Source organism: Mus musculus, chromosome 9, assembly GCF_000001635.26.
Source record: "Mus musculus strain C57BL/6J chromosome 9, GRCm38.p6 C57BL/6J".
Lineage (NCBI taxonomy): Eukaryota > Metazoa > Chordata > Mammalia > Rodentia > Muridae > Mus > Mus musculus.
In genome coordinates this window covers 58,092,582-58,113,189 of record NC_000075.6, presented here as the reverse complement: position 1 = coordinate 58,113,189, position 20,608 = coordinate 58,092,582, and the positions used below count along the sequence as shown (strand labels likewise).

Genomic DNA, 20,608 nt, shown 5'->3' with positions numbered 1-20,608 from the left:
CTCTGCTGTCTTGCCTCCATCAAATCTGCGGCCTGCAGCAGGGGCAGCTTCTTCCTTGCAAATGAGGCAGTTTTATGGGCTTTAGAAAAACACTCCAATTGTTCCCTCAATTACCCTGGAGCAGATTGAATATATTAATCTCTCTCTTAACTCGAGTTAGAGACTCAGCTGCCACCCCTCCCCCCAGCCACCAGCCCCTTTCTGCAGGCACGTGCCAGGGATTGACTCCCAGCCCCCACCTTTCCGGGCCTGGAGCCCCAAGCTGGTCAGTTTAGGCCCTGGTAAATGCCCCTCCCCCACCCCCACCCCCTCTCTCTCTACACACACACACACACACACACACACACACACACACACACGAGGGCGGGGGGGGGGCGGGGAGAGCCCTGTTTTACATTTCCCTATCAATTTTCATTGATTTTTTTTTCTCTCCTTTGCCATTATTTGAAAGAGCTTTTTTCTTGAGTAAACGTGATGATGGGGCCATCCACCCTCCCACCCCTCTTACCACATAGGGACTGGGCGGGGTCTGAGGTGCCCTCCTCCCCCCCCCCCCCCAGCTCCAGTGACAAGTGCCTCTAGCTTAAACACAGTCTGCCCCAGGCAGCTGAGCCCTGCTAAAAGCTACCTGAGGTTTCCCTTTGTACCTCGATTTTCTTTTATTTCTGAGGAACAAAGGCAACTGTCAAGGCGTTCTCAGAGAGCACTGTCACCCACACAGGGAGGGGTGTAGCCTGTCTCTATGGTGGTGAGGCTGCGGCTGGCAGAGCAGTGGAGTAGCCAGTTCTGGCCCTGGGGAGGATAGGGCAGAGTATTTCCAAGCCCTCCCCCAACACACACACACATACTCTCGTACCCTAAGGGAAGGACACACAACCATGGGGAGGAGCCAGGGGCTGACTGGCCCCATAATGGCCTGTCGACCACCTGCTCTCCTTGGTAAGCATCAGTTGTAGGGGTCCCACATTTATGTCCCTGCATAAGCCTGTGGCTCTGCCTCCACACTGCCTGATCTTTAAACTGTCTCTATAGGCCCTTGGAATCTTGTCGTGGGGGCCCCTGCTTTATCAGCTAGGTGGACAGAGCAGCCAGCTTCTGGTGACCAGCAGGCACATGGATCAGAATGACCTGGATGCAAGTTTATCTAGCAGCACCCCCACCTTGTTTAAGTTACAGGATTTTCTCAGCCTCTGCTTCCCCACCTGTGAAATGGATGAGAACAACTCCCATGTCCACTGTTGCTGGGAAGATCTGAGTGGTATACAGTCCAGCATGCCCTGCAGCAGGCATTTAAAGGAAGCTTGCTGTTCTAGCAATGAGTGCACAGAAGAATCTGCGCTGAACAAGACATAGTTCAGGCCTCCGTTTCTGCACCTAGAAAACAAGATTGCTACTTCTTGCCTGGCTGGTCTCCCCAATGAGAAATGCTATGGACTTGTGAGTTCCGCTATCCCCGAGTCAGATACCACACCACCGCAGGGTAGAGAGGGCCAGTATTGGTACTAGTCTGGGAAGTGGCACCATTAGCAGATTTTTGTAAGGGAACAGAGCAGATGGCCCTGCTGGCCCGCCTCCTCGCCTCCTCTCTGCCTCTCCCCACACCCACAGGCAAGGATTGGTGCTGACTCACACCTCCTGGGTGCCTCTGTGTGTATGTGTGTGTGTGTGTGTGTGTGTGTGTGTGTGTGTGTGTGTGTGAAAGAGAGAGAGAGAAAGAGAGAGAGTATCTGCATGTAAGTGTGTATGAGAGAGACAGACAGAAAGATAGAGATAGATAGACAGAGAGAGACAGAAAAAGTCCAGTTGGGGAAAATGGAGAGGAAAGAGGTGCCTGTTTCTGAAGTCCTCTTAGCCAGTAGAAGCCCAGCTCCAGGGAACCGTGCATGTACCCACCTGTCATCCCCAGCAATCACCTTCACAGGTGTTTAGGGACCCAGGAGCACACATGCACATAGTGATTATGTGTGTGCAAAACCACACCGTGTCCTCTCCCAAAGACAAGTCCATAAGAAGCACACACACATGAGAAGCACACATGCCCCCTACATATAGACCGGTGCCTCCTGGCTTCGTCTCTGTACAGACTCCAGAGCACAATCTCTACCAAACGAGTGAGAGGCCTGGGAACATGGCATGTGTGATGTATGAGGTGAGATTAAAACACTGTGTGAAACTGATATTTAATTCAACTCTGACAGCAGATGGAGGCAGGCAGCAGGGAAAGCTGGCAGCCTGGATGCTTTGGTCTCCATGACGCTTGGCCTACCAGGGTCAGCACAGCCTCCCCTATGGTACTGTGGTCCAACCTCACTTGACATAGGTGGCATCCATTCATCCATCCACCCACCCACACATGCCTTCATTCTATCCACTTTCCCAAGCAGCAGACGGTGTGTCTGTGTGTCCAGCCCTTGGAGACATGCCCAGATATTCACAGGGAGGTGATAGAAGGCACGGACAGTGACTTTCCAAACCCACCATATCTATGAGGCCCAAGGCCTCAGACCACTGCAGAACAGGGGTTCGGGGAGGATTTAGAAGATTGTAGCTTTGTACCTCAGTTCCCAGCTCCATCTGCACAGTTACAACTCAGATAGAGTCCCCAACTTCCTTGGGCCTCGTAGTCCTCAGCCAAGCAATGGGCGCAGTGGAGTCTAGTGGGAAGCTACGAGGCTTGGGTGAGGGGAAGGATGGGAACTTGTCCGTGTAAAGCCCTCCTCACAGGCATCAGGGTGGTGGCTGAGCCATGCCTCAAGGATAGGTGGGGCAGAAGAGAGCAGGGTTCTAATGGAACTCTCAGAAGGAACACAGTGTAGAGGCAGGGTATGGAGCCAGGAAAGAAACTGGCGGGTAAGGAGAAATCAGGAAGTAAAGACTTGTAGAGCTACCAAGGAGAGGAAGTAGTGTCTCCACAGGCTCTGGGATTTCTGTCATGGAAGCTGCTCTGGGCCAGACTGACAGAGGCGGAGTCCATACCTCCCTGGGCACCCAAAAAGCCCCAATTAAAGCATCACATTGGTCTCATGGTCTCAGGAGGAGTCCAGGGTGGCCTGACAGTATTCGGGTTTTTTTGTGAAGGAAACTGAACCCTATAGCAGGCAAGGTCCTGCAGAGTCAGCAGCAAAGCCAAGATGGAATCCTGTTCTCCACAGCATGTTCCAGACTTTCTGCTCTAGCAGTCAGGACCAGGGTAGGGATGACTAACTGTGTCCCTGGCCAGGCAGACTCACAATTTGGAAGCTCTTCCTCAGTCCCTTGGAAGGGGGCCCTAATGTTTCACTTTTTGACTCCTTCAATAGAAGCAAAAGGAAGTAGTTGGCTTCCTGGTGGCATCTTATGATATGATATGATATGATATGATATGATATGATATGATATGATATGATACCAAGACCAGCTAAGACAGGTCGCCAGTATTCAGCTGACTGTCACAGCGAGGGGCTCATGGACTGGGTGGTTTGGGATCAAGGCTGGAGTGAAGTTGGGGATGTCTGTGCAGAGTTTAGGACAAACTTTGTGGCTCCCTAGAACTGGCTGTCGAGACGTAGAGGAGGAATGTTGCATAAAAATCCCCAGCACATGAGTAAACCCTCTGATATGCTGTCTGAAGAATGAAGGTTTTACCCTAGCAAGCACCACAGTCAAACTTAACACTCAAGGTGAGCTCTAGTTGACTGCCTCCCACTGCCCCTGGAGGACTCATGTTACTTCTCTGACCCTGTCTCCTCCCCTGTAGAGGGAGCATAATGTCTCCCTCACAAGATGACTTGTGAAGATTAAGAGAAATGCTGACTTCCCTGCAATCCAGAAAGCTTCTTGGAGGAGATAGGATCCCCCAAACTCCCTTAAAAACAGCCAGCTTGGAAGGCACCTTGGACTCAGCCATGGAGGCAGGAGGAGCCGCACATCCTCCCCTGGCCCTGCAGGGAACCTTAGCTCCTCCATGCAGTGTCTGTGGGTCCCTGATTCTGAGCCAGGTCTGGCCTCTCACAACCCCTCAGAGAGACAAGCACAACATAGTGAGACTGGGAAGTCCTTGGGTAAAGGAGGAAACAGAAACTGGGAAGGCTTTCGAAATGGAGGAGAAGATGGTAACCTTGCCCTTGGCATCCTGAGAATTGACTCTAAGGACTTCTCAAAGGCCCAATCTGTAGGTACCCACATTCTTTAAATGAAAATGACATGGTATTTGCATAAAACCTATACACATCTTTCTGAATACTTTAATAATAATAATTAGTAGTATTAGTAGTAGTAGTAATAGTAGTTTGGCCCCTTGGGTTAGCAAGGCGAGTAGTAGTACTACTACTACTAGTAGTAGTAATAGTAATAGTAGTAGTAATAGTGGTGGTAGTAGGAGATAGGGTCTAACTAGACATCCCAGGCTGTCCCCAAGCTTGTGAACCTCCTGTCTCAGCCTTCTAAATGTTTGGCTTACAGGAGGAGTGTACAGATGCACCTGGCTCTTCCTATACATTTTAATTTACATTTTAATTCATCTCTAGATTCCTTGTAAAATCTAATAGAATGCTGGAGCACTGTAGTTAGTTGTTGCGCTGTATTGTCTGGAGACTCAGAGCAAGGAAAAGTTAATGCATTCAGTTCAGATGGAATTTTATTTTATTTTATTTTATTTTATTTTATTTTATTTTATTCTTGAGGTGCCAGTGGTTGAACCCAGGCCTTGAGCATTCTGAGCATGTCAACCCTAGAAACTATTTTTTTCAAATATTTAAAAAATTTTAATCTAGGGTTGACTGACTCCATGGCCACAGAACACACACACACACACACACACACACACACGCGCGCGCGCGCGTGTGTGCGTGTATGTGTGTATGTATGTGTGTGTACACTCCTGTGTATGCATATATGTACATGTAATGTATATGTAGGCAGAATGTATTGAGTCAGGACAATAAAGCAGGGAGGTAGACGATGGAAAGTTCTTGTTCTGCCGACCTTCAGCAGTGGGACTTCTCCCATGCAGCTCCATTCCTGGGTCATAAGGACTGGGGAAGATGTCCTGACTGAACTGAGAATCAATGAGAATCACATAAAGGCACACAGCAAGAGCTGGGGAAGCTGGGCTTCTCAGAGGCTATATTCTAAGCAGAGGACAGCTGGGGCAAGGAGATAGGGCCTGGGACATGTTGGTTTCTTTGGGGGGACTTGGAGACTACTGGGGAGGTGGTGATCTGGGGGCAGGTGAGGGTCTGGTCATGTCTTCCCCTCTCCCCACCCCCCACCCCCAGAAGAAAGCTTGCCCCAAGCCACTGCAGCCTGGATGGCTCTGAGGCCCTTGGGTTAGCATGGCGAGTGTAGACATTATTTTAATCTTCCTCTTAGAGCATAATTGCTTTCTGTCTCCTGGTGTTCCTGAAGAGACTTCCCTCCCGGCGAGATGGCTTTCTAGGCTCCTCTCTCTGCCAGGAGACAAGACAGCTGGGCCAGCTCCATGCTGCATTAACACACTGCAAATGTGATTTCATGGCCTCAAATGAGATTAGGGCCAAAGGCTCTGCTCTCTTGGTGGAGGCAGCAGGCAATGTGGGCAGGAGTAGCCAGTGCTGAGCTGGAGGTCTGAGAGAGCGCCATTCCAGGTCCAGGCAGCCCGAATGAGTGGCTTCCTATAACTGGAGGCCCTCAGACCTTCTGTTTCATCCTGGCTGCAGAGCCAGCCTTAAGATTTGTTCTGGGATGGGTGCTCTGGTTTCTACTGTTCCATGATTCCCAGGTTATCTATAGGCATTCCAGTAAGGGAGGATGCTGGGAGAAATACAGATTCTTTAGTGTGGCTTCAGTATCCTCCTTTTCCTTCTCCTCCCCTCCCTCTTCTTCCTCTTCATCTTCCTCCTTCTCTTCCTCCTCTTCCTTCTCCTCCTCTTAACGTATAACCCAGCCTTGGTTTAACCATGCTACATAGCCAAAAATGACCTTGAATTTATTACTCCCCTTGGCCCTTCCTCCTAAGGCTGGGATTACAGGCCTACGTGTATGGATTGCATGCCCAGTTTTATGCAGTGCTGGATAGAGCATTGTATACAATAGGCAAGCACTCTACCATCTGAGAGCTACATTCCTAGACCTAGTTTCCTCGTCTTTAAAATGAGAACTACAGGATCTGGCATGGTGGTACACACTTATAATTCCAGCACTTGGGAGGCAGAGGCAATAGAAGCACCACACATTCAAGGCCAGCCTGGACTATGTAAGGAGTTCTGGACCAGCCAGTGCTACATAGCAAGGACTTGTCTCAAAACAACAACAATCATTAATAAATAGGAACTATAGAGAGGATCAGCCTACACAAAGTTATACACATTATTCTGTGACATACTAGGTACCCACTATAGGTTACTCACTCTTCTGAGATTTGCAGATGATATCCACCCTTGTGGGGAGAGAGGCACCAAGAGGTGCCACGCTAGAGAAGCAGACATCACCATTCCAGGCTAAAGCAGAAGAGGGGAGGGAGGCATTCCGTGCTGATGCCCCTCACTCTCCAAGCACCTACTGATACAAACTTTGCTGTGCTGTGCTGGCCCTTGGAACACAGCTTCACCAGGCATGGTCCCTGACCTCAAGGAAGACAGACCCTGTCCTAGAGGAGTAAATGGTGGCTCGTGAGCTCTGGGAAGGGGAAGCCTATGAGTTGTGGGTCTGATGCCTTTATGTGGGAAAAGGAGTGGGCAGGGTTCAGGGAAGATTTGGTGGCAGCCAGCTGTCTATGACTTCAGCCGTGGAGGGAGACCATCAGGCAGATAGAGCAGCATAATTAAAGTCCCTAAGACTGAGGAGACCATTGGCTACAGAAGGGCCTGGAGCACGGGTATAGAGTAGAGATGGAGTAAAAGGGACAGGCAGACCAGGCTGTTAGAAGAGTTGGGGCTGAGAAGGCACAGGCTTATGTTAAAGACTGGTTGCTCAACGACAGCCTCCTGCTTAGTAAATAGACACCCTCCACCCTGGCAGGGCACCTACCACCTCTGCCCCTTCCTAATGGAAGGGAATAGCAGGCAGCTTCCTCGCTTACCCTTTATTCAATCGCTTGTTAACGAGTTATCGATTCTTTTAGGAGAAAAATGTTCAAAAGCCACGCTGCATCTTTAGCAAAGTGATTTATGAGTTGACAGTGGTGCCTGAGCTGCCTCAGATGAGAGCTCTGGTTACTCAACACGGAGAAGAATCTTCCAGCAGGGCAATCAATCAGGGTGCGTGCCAAGCAGATGGGAGCAGAGCTAACCAACATGTCACCCCCGTGTCTGCTGGAGACAAAGCCAGGGCCATGGGTGCTCTCTATCACAGAAACTGGGAGAAAGGTGAGGGAAACCTCTGGGCTACCACGTTGCTCCTGACCGCATTCTCTGGCTCTCTGCAGGAGTCAAGCCAGCACAGCTGCTTAGCTGATGAGGCCACTGAGGGTCTAAGGTCAAAGGGACTCCAGCAGATCAGGGCTAAAGGTGAGCCCTATGGATTCCAAGGCATCACGCACTTCGCACTTCGTAGCTGAATTTTTTCCTGCTTACTTGCTACTACTTGCCGTAATTGTCCTGGGGACTAGAGGCTGCAAGAACAGGCGGCCATGAGACATAGTCACAGAGATCGTCATAGACACACCCAGACAGCCCAGCATCTCTTTACTGAGGTTCCCTAAGGTTTCCTTTGCATACTAAGGCACTGAGGAGAGGCAGGAGTAGTCTCCTGGACTACTACTGTTAACTGTGGCCAATGTGGCCAGTGGGTCCTGTCACTCTAGCTTGTGTCCACAGGGCCTGGCCCAAGGTCACATTAATACTACCAGCCACAGCTCAGTTGTCCTGACGCTACCAGGTAGTGACAGGGCCAAGTGATCTGTTAGTGCTGGGTAGTGGTGGCTTTCTCCAGATGCCATGCATTCTGCTCAGATGATACTCCAAGATACACTGCTTGCTCATTTTTTATGCCATCATCTAGCTTCAAGGTCACAGAGCTATCTGCCTGCTCTTATTCAAAAAGTTAGCTGTGGTTGAGGTGGGGTTCAATAGTAGAGAGTTTGCCTACTATGCTCTCTCCAATACAAAACAGTAACAACAGAAACAAGCCACAGATGATTGTGTCTGGTCTTAACCCCGTCCATGTTACTTTGGTTTTGAAAGAGAAATAGGAATGTAACTCCTTCTCCTAAAAGAAAGGGAGACACAACAGGGCTTGCCACGAATGCTCACAAAGTCCCAGCCATCAGGCCTGGACTCAAATCTCAGCTCTGTCCTCAGAGCTGGTGACCATAAACAGGTCTATTTCCTCAGAGCACCTGTCTCTCATGACGAAGAGAGAAGCAAGGGTCATAACACTAGGTTTAACCGAGACAGTGTACTTAAGAGTTGCTGGCCGAAGCCCCGACTCATAGTATACGCTCATTAAATGCCTGGGTGTCTAGAGGTGCTGGGAGAGGATGGTGGTGTCGATGGTAGGGTTTCAGGCAAGAGTGTAGGCCTACAAGAAGGGCTCACAGAGCAGCTGCTTCCGGCCCACACTTGAAAGGCAAGAGTTTGGAAGATGAGCTTAGCCCAAAGGGCAGCTTTCTGGGACAGTAACCTGGGTAGTCTTGGGTGGAAGGTTACAACCCACAATGGGGATGGAGTTTTCCAGATCCCTGCAGGCACATCAAGGAAGCCCAACCTAAGTAGAATCCAGTGTGGTCATAGCTGAGAATCACCCACTGGGATACAGAGCAGGGTAGGAAAGAGGAAGAAAGGAGAAAGGAAGAAAGGTTCAAATGAGAGGCACCCACATCCTAAGCGACAATAGTGGAGACTCAAACTGCCTTGCAAGATGCCTGCCTGCCCCCTTGCCAGAGCTGTTGAGGAGGAGGTGGTCCCTTCTGTCTCCAGGTTCTTTGGTGAGAAGGAACAGGATACCCTACAAAGGGACCCCACCGTCCACGCTCCCCAAAGACAGAGGGTAGGGAGAAGACAGGCTGGAGCCACAAGCCCACCCTAACCGGATGTCCCTAGCACAGTGTGACTGCAGGAGCGAAAGCATGACTCAGACGTCATTTCAATAGAGACTAAGAACCGGCTTAACATGACCCTAATGAAGCTATAACTGAAGCAAAGGAAAGGCCAAAGATCTCCACAGAAACTCAGAGCCTCAGACTCCTAGGTGATGGGAGGTCAGGGCAGCCCCCCCCCCCCCGAGGCTTGGCCAGATGACTATGGAATCAACACTGTGTCAGAGCACTTCTTTCAGCCACCAAGGGAGCACCTACTGTATACACAAGCAGGGCTGAGAGGAATTAATGCTTTCAGGGAACTGCCTGAGTTGACAGCTGTCAAAATAAAGACCTAGAGAGAAATGGTGGCGTCGCTTAGCCCCCAGCCCTCTCTGCGAGCATTGAACACCGCGTAAGGGCTGCCCCACAACCATACAAATGGAGGCAGCTGTTTCCATGCACAAAGGGGGCTTCTTTCCTTCTGAACCCCCTGGGAGGGGGGTCCTGAGTGAGACCCCACAGAGAAGGAAAGAGGGTGGGGTGCTGTGTCCATAGGAACAGGCCTGGAAATGGGACTGAATGGGCTAGGGTATCTGCGGGAGGGTGTGATGACCAAGCCCTGGGTTAGAAGTGTATGGCTAGCATCTGCAGACATCTGTTACTTCTCTCGCCCATGTCTGTGAGGCAAAACCAAGTCCAAGCTCCAGAATGAGCAGTTAGGCACTTTATCTCTGTCTCACTCTGCTCTTAGAGTGGCCCTGATTCCTCATCATATGAGGGAGGGAAATAAAGCCCAGAGAGGTTAATATTTTATCTACAGTCACACAGCTGTGAGTGGTGGGCTCCAAAAAACACCCCATCTGTGTTTCTAACTCATCCAACCCTGTTGCTCTGCAGAAGGGGAAAGAAACGGAGATGGTATCGGAGCTGAGTACTAAGGGGAGAAGGGAGGTCTAGATGGGGGTCTCTAAGACAGACAGACACTGTCCTTGGATTTGTACAGGTAGATTACCCCTGGGGCTGGGAAGACCCAAGGAGGAGCAGAGCCTGTCTTTGAACCACATCTTTCTACCTGAGTCCTCTTGTTGCCCACTGCATCCAGCAACGTACACAATGTGGGACAACAGCCGTGCATGCAGACAATACACGCAAAAATGTTAGTGAATCTTTTTAAAACTGAGTCACCAACAGCATATGTTTCAGTCCTTTCTCCGGTTTCTCCCCTATAGCCCTACCACCCTCCAAGAGGAAACCGCCCCTTGAGTTTTGTAATGATTATTTTGTGTGGCGTACGCATGTGAGCCTGTTCATGGAGGGGGAGGGGGAGTTGTGTGCACGTGGTGGGTGTGCATGTCCACACTTGTGCACGTGGAAGCCAGAGGTTGAAGTCAGGTCTCTTTCTCAGGCTCAGACCAGAGCTGGTTCTCTTACTACTCCTGGGCCTCCCACCAGGCCAGGCTGGCGGGTGAGTTCAGGATCCACTGTTTCCCAGAGCCGACTGCAGGTGCATGCGGTCATGCCCTGCTTTTTTCCATGGGTGCAGGGATCTGAACTCAGGTCCTCATGTTCACTTTACTGCCTGAGCCGTCTCCCCAGGCTGCTGTTTATTGCTAGGCAGAAGGAAGCCACCAAGTATCCAAAGAGGCTAGGTGACTACTGCATCCTCTTCTCTGCGACATCTCTGAGGTAGTGATTGGGTCTTCTGTGCTGTGACAGGAGCAACAAGGGACTGGGCACACAGTGTGCTGAGCTAGCCATAGTCCCCCAGAACAGGACAGCAGGGACTGCTCAACACGCAGTTCAGGGGTAAGAGAGGAGAGCTTCCGAGTCCACCCTGCTGTACTGCATCTGCGTGGCTGATTCTATCCTGTGATGTCATACAGTGTTACCTAGGTGATTCAGCTAAATGGAAAACCCTGTACTTTCCCAGGACTGGGCAGAACAAGGATCACCCCACTTCACCCTCCTGAGGCTGCCAGGAATCCGTTCCCTAACCTCCTGCTTAGCTGTCCATGGCCCAGAAACTCTAAGGCACCTCCACCCACAGGATCTCCCACTTCTGAGAAAGATCCAGATTGCATCCTCCCACTCAACATCCCCTACCCAGTCCAGCCCCCAAAGCAGTGTGTGGCACCCATGAGATCACACTGATGGGGAAAGACTCAAGGCACCTGGGCCTGCTGGATGGCGAGGCCCATGGCTGATTGCCTGCCCATACCCAGGGCTGATACTAACCCCCTAGACTGCTAAGTGAACACTCTGCCCCCAAGAGGATGGGACGACAGAAGACAAAGGTGAGGCTGACAGTGACAAGCGTGTTTCTTCTCTGGGCCTCAGTCACTGCTGCGAGAGGAGAGTGGTGGTGATTAGATGTTCTGTTCTGAGGCTCTCAGAGATGAAATGCAGTACCCCAAGGCGGTGGTTGACTTGGCCTGCCCTTGCCTGAGATCCTGCTGATGTTGCCCATCAGCCACCGTGCAATCCTTGGCTGTATGGATGTTCCCTGCCCCAACTCTCACCTCATCCTTGCCCTCACCTTGAACACAGATCTTGACCTTCTGCAAAGAAGAGATTTGGGGGGTGAATCTGTTTTGATCACTGCTGTACCCTTCCCCTCTCCCTCCCCCCCATACTGAAGATTGAACTCAAGGGCTTTATGCATGCCAGGCAGGCTCTACCTGAAAGCTAACTCCCCAGCCTGAATTTTGAAAAACTGTAATCAAACCTACCGGTTACTTTCCCTGAGGTTTCTGATCTTTTGCATACGTTTCTGTGGAGCTGAGGAGCCAGCCTGGGGCCTTGCAGATATTAAGTGTGTGCTCTCCCACTGAGCTGCATCTCACCCCTGTGTCATCTGTGAAAAGGAGCTCCTGCGTCAGGCACTGTAACTTCTGCCATTATCGTAAATCCCGAGGCTGCAAGCCCTCAGGCAGGCATAGTAACCCAGGAAATGAGCCCAGGTGAAGAAGCATGGAAAGAGTGGAGAGGTCTCATATCCTAAGCCCTTTCCCTCAATACAAAGGGGCCATATGGGCTATCCTAGTGCCTAGGCAAGGTTAGTCATTAAAGCTAGGGTTATGAAGTACTGTTTTTGTTGGTGGTGATGGTGGAGGTGGAGTGTGTGTGTGTGTGTGTGTGTGTGTGTGTGTGTGTGTGTGAGCGCGCTTTTCTCCTCACTTTGTAACCTAGTATATATAGATATGGGTATAGAATATATAGGTATAGGTATGGGTATGGGTATAGGTATGGGTATAGTATATATAGGTATAGCTATAGGTTTATAGATATTCTGTTTCTTCACAAATTCTTCAGTGTGACCAGGGGCAGAGGCAGGCAGAGCACACTGGTTCTGATGCAGAGACCCATGAGGAAGGAAAGAGGCAAAGGTGAAGACTGGTAGCCCTGGCTTACCACCTGTCCCCTCTATAAGCCTTACCTTTAGCCCAGCCTTTCAGGCCCTAGGCCCAGCATGCCCATGGGGTACATGCCTACAGACTTCACCAGGAGGTACCTGACTAACCGCTGGCCTCAAGCACACAAGTGAAGCACAGCGGTTCCCACCTAGCTCTCACCAAGCTACGTTTCCTGGAAGTCTGTCCTGAGAGGGAGGTATGGAGATAGGGAAGGGAGACATCCAATCCTGGCAGAGGCCTGGTAGCCTCCAGGGCTGCCAAGGAGTCAGAGAAGCCTTTAGACAAGTGTCACGCTAAGGGCCCTCACTTCTGCACCCCTAGAATGTCACAGCAGGCTGTGCCCTTGCAGCAGCAAGGGTGTCCATCTGGCAGTACAAGGGACATCAGTTACCTCTCCTAGCCTAACTTCCGGGAACCTTAGTCACACCAAGCCCTGGAAAAGCTGAGTCACAAAACATTTTAGACCTTCCCACTTGTGTGCAGGGAACGGAGCGTCTCAGAAGGGACAGAGGTATTAAGACCTAGGTCTCCTGGCTTGTCAGTTGCTGTCACTCCTATACCAGAACAGGAAAACAAACCTACTGGGTGACCGCTGGTTATGGTAGGACCCACAGTGGGATAGTACACTAGAAGGAAGTCCTCTGATCTAGGGGAGGCAGTGGTGTGTGAATGCTCCCCCCTCCTCCACTAGCAGGGTTCCCTTCCCCCTACCCTTGTCATGTGTGTGTGTGGTGGGGGAGGTAACTCTCATCAACACCTCTGCAGATGGTGACAAGCCCTGCTGGGTCCTGTTGGGGGAGGGAACAGGTTCAATCCTTAGTCATAGGAAGAGGAGAAGTCTCTACAGAGCTGGCATGTCTAGGGCTGGGAAGCCCTGTTCTCACCTCCTAATGAGACAACTTGTTAAGCAGGGACCACAGCCTGCAGCAAGTGAAGGATGGGGCAGGGGATGCAGGGTTTGAAGTCTTCAGGAAAGAGCTGCCCAGGCAATGGAAGAACCAGTACAAAGGCTGAGGTGGGGAAGAGGAGCTAGGAATGTAAGGGAGTCATGGCTTCTGTTGTGATCCCCCATGCAGAACCATGGTCCTGAAGATCTGAATGAAGTAGCATTCCTAGATGGGCCCAGGGTTAAGCCATGCTGCCCCCTCTTCCTGTGCCAAGAGTCAGGAGGGTGGGGCAGAGTGGTGCTTCCTGTCAGGTCCCAGCCTTCACTGTCCTGTAGGGTGGATGTGAGATGACACAGGTGGTCTAAGGTAAAGGTATAGGAAAGAAGAAAGGTGGAGGTCCCTAAGACCTGAGGGGCACATGGCACTGGGGAGTTACAGACAGAGGTGTATGCAGGAGCAGAGGCCTGTGGACAGACAGACAGACAGACAGACAGACTGCTTGCAAACTAAAGAGAGAGAGAAGGGGAAGCGGGTTGCTTCTGCAGGAGGGGACACACCAAAGGCTAAGGAAGAAAGGAGAGAAACCTTGAAGGATATGCGGTGTGTGAGGAGAAAATGGCCTCCTACGCCGCTGTTCTGTAGTCGGGGAAGCAGGGCGATGTTACAGAGAGGAAAAGGTTCTGGTCAGTCAGGCCTATCCAGCCTGTGGCCACGGGCCACCTCCAGTCTCCTGCAGCCGAGACTGAGCACAGCTCGACACAAAAATCATAGACTCATCTGAAATGCAAACTTGGTATTTCCCAATCATATCCTCTTTATTTTATTTACTATTATTGTCTATGTGTGGGTGAGTGCAAGGGCATGCAGTCTTCCCTTCCCGCCACGGGTTCCCAGAATCCAGCTCAGGTCACCAGACTCTCACAGTAAAGGTCGAGCCGACTCACTGACATGTTTGTTGCTTTGTAACAAGGTCTCATGTAGCCCAGGCTGGCCTCAAACTGGAGGAGCCAAAGATGACCTTGAACTTCTGGTCCTTCTAATCCTCCTGCCTCTTGAGGGCCGGGATTGTATAGTGCGCACCACCATCACCAGTTTTTTAGGAAATGTCTCTGAGATTTTTGTTCTGTCTTGTAAATTATCCAGTCAAAAGCTTTGACCTGCCTGGTAGAGGTTACCAGTAACAGTGAAGAGAAATGTTCCATCAGGAGAGTCCACTTAGTCCTGGCTCTCTCCACAGGTTCCTGAGGAACCACAGGGCCGCCTGGATACCTCCCAGGACCCATATCCTGCCGCCAACTACCTGGCTCCCTGTAATAAGGAGACTATCACTGTCACTCTATATGGAGCTACCAACCTTCCTGCCGGCAAGGATGGCTCTGAACCGTGGCCCTACGTGGTGGTGTAAGTAGCTGGGGAGACTGGGTAGGGCTGGGGATGGGTCTGCAAACAGAAACCATCTGATGAACACTGGGAAACTGAGCTTTCATGCAAATGAGAGTCCCGTCCTGTCCCCTGCTGTGTGGTGACTGCTGCCAGGGCTGAGTAGGGCCTGACCTCACAGGGACAAGGCCCTTGTCTGTGGTACCCAGGCTGTGCTCAGTGTCAGGTAGAAGTGGCTAAGGGGAATGTTACCAGCCAGGATCTATCTGAGTTCCAGGGCATTGAGAGTTTGTCCCCAGCAGGTGGGGGAGCATCTAGGGACCAATGGTTAGAAAGAGAAACAGCACCCAGAAGAATAAGAGCTAGAAAAGCAAACAGAAAAACTCAGCAGGTGCTAATCCCCCTTCTACTGGTCATTTACATCCCACCGACACACCTTTGAGTATACCTGGCTTTCCCCTGGAATGCTCTGTCTGAACTGGGAGCCTGGGCTGGGAAGAACTAGTCTTTCTCTGCCACTGACTTTCTGCCTACTTTAATTTTATGCAACTTTCTCAAGTCCTCACTCTCCAGTTACAGAAAGACTTGGGCTCTGCCTCTCCTGGCTTTGGGAGCCCTAAGAGGTCACACTGCTCCTAGCCACCTTCCTGTGAGCCCTCACCTCTTCCTAGCCACTTCTGCCACGGAGCTCCTAGTCCTTTATTGCAACACCCATAAACCCAGCTGCTCTCTGCGCATGCTCATTTACCCTGGTGGCTGGGGCCTGTCATACCTTGTCTTCTGCCCATCTCATGAGCAAGCATCAGTTCTCTTCAAAGAGTGTATGAGGCAACATGGTAACCAGCCAGCCCTCCCTCTGGAGGCTGAGCATTAGCACTGTGTTAGAAAGGAGACTCTGACATCTGTGACCTTCCACCACTCTTTCTGACACCTCCCTACCTGCACTCTTGCCTGCATCAGGTACTTCCTGCCCACTGCTCGGCCCCCTTTGGAGAATGCCTGTCCCAGCCCTCAAACGCACAAACACTAAAACTTCACCTTCAAAGCACTCCTCTCCCAGAGTAGATCCCTTCGCCATGACAGCACGTATGTTTCTTGTCTGTCCCCAGAACTGAGGCTTCTTGCAGGTCCCAGGTCTCATTCTCCATTTCTCCAACAAGGCACCCAACATACACACAGACCAATGGGCCAAGGACCTTAGCCTGGCTAAGGTGACAATGAAAGCTTGGCTGAGGTGACAAGTGGCCCTCTCACATCTCCTCTCCCACAGGGAAAGAGGGCACAGAGGCTCTGCCGGAGAACAACAGGTGCCAGTCTTACCTGGTTCCCCTAGAAAAGCCTCATTAGCCCCAGTCTAGCTTCTTGCCCTCCCCTCCCTCAGCTCTGTTTCTGGACCAGGGAAGGACAGGTGGCAAAAAGCTGGCTTGGCGGGAGGCTCGCTCGCTCATTTCTACTGGGGAGCATCCCTCAGCTTTTTAGCTATTTCCATAAACCAATTATCACTGATCATCTCAGGAGATTGAAGCCCTGCTTGTCACCAACCCAGCCTGGGCTGTGGAGGGGAGGGTAGCTGGGTGGGTGTGTTGCTCCAAAGACCCCCTGCACCATCACCCTGTTGCTATGGGAACACTCGAAGGAAGGGAGCCTAGGGAACATGAGCCTGGATGGGAGTGTCAAGAGCTGAGAACACCCTAGTCCCTCTGACCTAGTGGCACAGCATGTAGGGTGGAAAGTGGGACATGTGCCTCACTACTCCCCCTTTCATGATGGGAGCAGGGCCTGTGCCAGGCTACAGCCTGGTCCCAGAGCTCCAGGCTGAGCTGCCAGCAGCTCCAAGTGGTGCTAATGAGATGCAAATGAAAAGGAGAAGGGAGGGCTTCTGAGAAATGAAGGCCCAGCTGCCAGGACCCAGACATGGCTTTTAGTGCTAACTCCAAGCCCCAGGTCGAAATCCCAGAGGGAGGACCAAGAATTCCCAAGACCCTAGAGCTGCTCCCTAAACCCTAGAAAGAACTTGATGCCTTCCCAGGTCTGATTACAATACAGAACAAAGCAAGCAGTGAAGTCCACTAAAGCCTAAAGCATGCAATGAAGAAGTCCACTGAAGCCTTTCCTCATATGAATATTTCAATATGTTTCTTTTTAACTATAAACATTCACATGTAAACTCTGAAACTGTTAGGACCTAGGAGTAAACAGTTTCCCTAGGATCCTTACATTGGTCTTGGCAAGGATTTTTTTTTTTAATTTGACATCCAAAGTATAAGCAACAAAAGCAAAATAAACAAGTGGGTGACAAGAAGCTGAAAAGCTCCGCACAGCAGAGGAAAGCTACCACTGACATGAAACAGACCGGTCTGAAGCATGTACAAACTGCGCATCTAATGAGGAGTCGACGGCCCAAGCATAGGGAGAGTTTACACATCCCAGGAGCAGAAAATCAACTCAGTGTTCAAAAGGCTCTGCTGTGGTAGCACACAACTTTAATCCCAGCCACAGGGAGGCAGAGGCAAGCAGATCTCAGAGAGTTCGGGCTAGCTTGGTCTGCAAAGCAAGTTCTGAGCAAGCCAGGGCTGCACAGTAAGACCCTGTCAAAAACCAAGCAACCAACCAAACAAACAAACAAAACAAAGAAATCAAAATCAAAATGAGCAAAGGGGACTGAGAGTATAGCTCAGTGGTAGAGTGCTTGCCTAACATATTCCAAGCCCTGGAATATGTTTGATCCCTAATCACCATCACTATCACACACACACACACACACACACACACTGACACACATTATGGACACACACCCAAAGAACCTGAACAGATACTTTCCCAGAGAAGCCACACTAACAGACCAGGATTGTAGCTCAGTTGTCAGACTGCTTACCTAGCGCGCATGCACAAAGCCCTGAGTTTGATTCCCAGCACCACACAGACCCAGCACTGATGGTGCACACCTGTCAGGTCAGCACTTGGCCACCGAAGAAGGTCAGAAGTTCAAGGTCATCCTTGGCTCTGTCGTGAACTCAAGGTTAGCCCTTCCTGCATGACACTGTCTCAATAAAATAAAATAGTAACTTAAAAGGTATACAACTGAGAGACAGGTGTAGGAGAAGGTGCTCCACACTAGTATACTAATTACCACAGACTTGCAAATCGGAACTTGAAGGCCATCCCTCCCAATCCTGTTGAGAACGCTATTACCAGGAAGGTAAGAGGCAGCCAGCCCTGGAGCACTTGAGATGGCTCCGAAGGTGAAAGTGCTGTCCATAAGCCTGACAATTTGGGTTCATCCCTGGAACCCACGTGTGGAAGGAGAGAACTGACTCGTGTAAGCTGTCCTCTGAACATACACCATGGCACATGCACCACTCTGCCCTATGAACACACAAGTAATTAATTAATTATATCATTGTGTATGTGCACATTTATACGTGCACACACGTAGACATGCCATATGTAACTTCCTCTAACATGGAAGACACTACACTAAGTGAGATAAGCCAGGCACAGAAAGACAAATACCACATTATTTCACTTAATGTGAATCTCGTTGAACTCACGAAACAAAGAGGTAGCGCCGGGGTCTGAGGATGAAGAAAATTGGGAGATGTCAATTAAAGAGTTCTGTCAGAGAGGTCAAACATCCAGCTATAAGGTAGATACATTTGGGGACCTGCTATACAGTGTGCAACTATATACATACCACGTACACACAAAAGGATAACCGTGAAAGGGTGGGTCTTTTAACTTGATTACCTGCCCTCATTCATAGTAGGTATGTCAAATCATGGCATGCATTTCAAATATGTATTTTTATTTTTCAATTGTACTTCAATAAGACCAGAATACATACACATATGTAACTCCGTATTCTAAACATTTTTACCCCGGCTCTGATGTCCCGAGTTTAGCCATCCAGCTTGGCTTTACCCTGCTCCCTCCGCACAGCCATGTTGGCCCACCTCACATGGGGATTCTGAGACCTTGTTTCAGACTCCTGTCCTTTTTGACTTTTTCACTTTCTCAGCAGGCAGGTTTATAGCCAAGGTGGTGGGTGGGGCAGGAAGCCCCAAACTACTCTTACATCTGTTCATTAGTGGGAACCACAGAAGATTCAGGCCATTTCACTCCTCAGTAGCCCCAGCCAGCCCAGGCACAGCTGCCTAGCACAGATCCAGTGGTTTATTTTATGGTTCTGCCCGTCTCTGTCCAAGCCACCTTCCAATCCCACCCACTACTCTGGCAACAGTTCTTTCTTGAGTCCCTCATGGGCTACATCCTCTGTGTAAAACAAGTCTCCCGGTGGCGCCAGTCCCTGGTGACTGCTCACTGTCTCAGAGCCCTTTCTTCTCTTGCCTTCCAGGATACCCTACTCTCCGATTTCTCTCTGGCCCTGCTCCTCATGTCTCCTACACAGCATTAAATTCCTCGGTCTCCTCCATGGCTACACACTCCCAATCCTCTCCACGTCTTCTCAATGCTATCCTGGGATCAAGAATCACACCCTGCCCTATCCAATCTGCAGCTAAGAGAGCCAAAGCCCTCCTCATCTCTTGAACTTGACCACAGGTCTCCACCTCCTGGTAGGCCACTGAATTGTTTGCCCACCTTCTCTTGGTACATCCAATCTTACACCTTTGCCAACCTCCTCCTAAGTCAGGTGTCCCTTTGCTACTGTGGCATCAAAATATCATAGCAGCCCATGTCTCCCTACTGCTCTCAGGATAAAGAGAACTCCAGGCCCAACATGGTTGAGTCCTTCCAGCTTCTCAGCAGCATGACCCCAATTTTCTATCTTTGCTCCAGCCATAATTACACCCCCCCCCCAGTTCTTTCACAACCACTGTTCCCTCCTACCCCAAGGGTTTGCATTCCTCTTCCAACAAGAAACAAGAGCCCCTCCTCAAACAAGAGCCCCCTGGTTTCCCAGGCCAGCATCTCCTCCTCCCATCCTCCACTGGACTATAGACTTCCACAGCTCTGGCTATGGGATTATTCACTGCTGTTCATCAGGTCCCACTGATTCTATGAGCACCCAGTAGGTGTCTTGTTCTCATTCTTTCCCTGTTACAAAATCCCATGGAGTGTAGGAAGCTGGAAGCTAGTAATGGATGGATGGATGGATGGATGGATGGATGGATGGATGGATAGATGGATGGATGGATACGATGCTGTTCTCACTTGCTGTGTGACTTTGGGAAAGTTGCTTCACCTCTCTGGGCCTGAACACCTCACGTGGGAGCATTTGAAGAGCCTTGGGTGATGCTGGCAGGACTAATGCAAGACGCAGGGTAAGGGAGTCCTCAGCCAGTAGTCACACTGGGCACGTGAGACCCAGCAGAAAAAGCTGTGGAGAGATGTCAAACTAGGGTCAGGAAGAGCCAGAGTCTGGCCCACTGCCCCGACCTGGTGTGACTGCCAAGCAGTCCCTCGGCTTCCAAGTCTCAGTCTTTCCATGGACATGATATGAGCTTTGGCCTTCATGTTGGTACAAGTCTGGTAGTTTGGCTTGCTCTCTAGCCTGGAAACTCTGTTCTTTAGAGCCCTAGCTGTATTACACAAGGCAGACTCCACACCCAGGTCTGCTGGGTCAGTGCCCGGGGCCCCAGGACTCCCCTAACTTGTCCATTGTCCAGCATCTATCTTCCAGCCTGGCACAAAGAGACCTGTCAGTCACAGCCCAGCAGGGACCAGGAAGGCAGTGGTCCTGACAGGTGGGGATACCCCAGAGTGCCGGATGGGGGAGCACTAGGAGATGGCCTATAGATTCTGACCCCTGGCCAAAGTCTGGGGAAGGACTGCCAGTGTTGGCAGCTGCTACCTTGGCTGCCTGCTGCCCCGAGCTAATGAGCAGGGACAGGGCCAGCCTGGGTGGTTCCTCTGTGCATGTGGCCAGGCCTGCCTTAGTTGAGCTGAGAGGGAGAAGCAGGTCAGGGCCAGACAGTCAGAGTCAGGACTGAGCC

The 20,608-nt window shown here is 50.7% G+C and overlaps 2 protein-coding genes across 13 annotated transcripts in view; one reads left to right on the top strand and one right to left on the bottom strand.

The window, feature by feature from the left end:
* The window catches only part of Ccdc33 (coiled-coil domain containing 33), a 90,151-nt gene that overhangs the window by 5,634 nt on the left and 63,909 nt on the right, over nucleotides 1-20,608 (top strand). For 6 of the 11 annotated variants that reach the window (XM_017313444.1, XM_017313445.1, XM_017313447.1 and 3 more), the window contains exon 4: nucleotides 14,512-14,675. In XM_017313444.1, the coding sequence (XP_017168933.1) occupies nucleotides 14,512-14,675 (164 nt within the window). Of the gene's footprint in view, nucleotides 1-10,855; nucleotides 11,269-14,511; nucleotides 14,676-19,008; nucleotides 19,229-20,608 lie in introns of those variants that run through there. The other 5 variants (XM_006511257.4, XM_006511254.4, NM_001311085.1 and 2 more) reach the window with 4 other exon arrangements.
* Stra6 (stimulated by retinoic acid gene 6) overlaps nucleotides 1-20,608 on the bottom strand; it is a 90,212-nt gene that overhangs the window by 40,815 nt on the left and 28,789 nt on the right. The gene's annotated exons all lie outside the window — the stretch shown is intronic.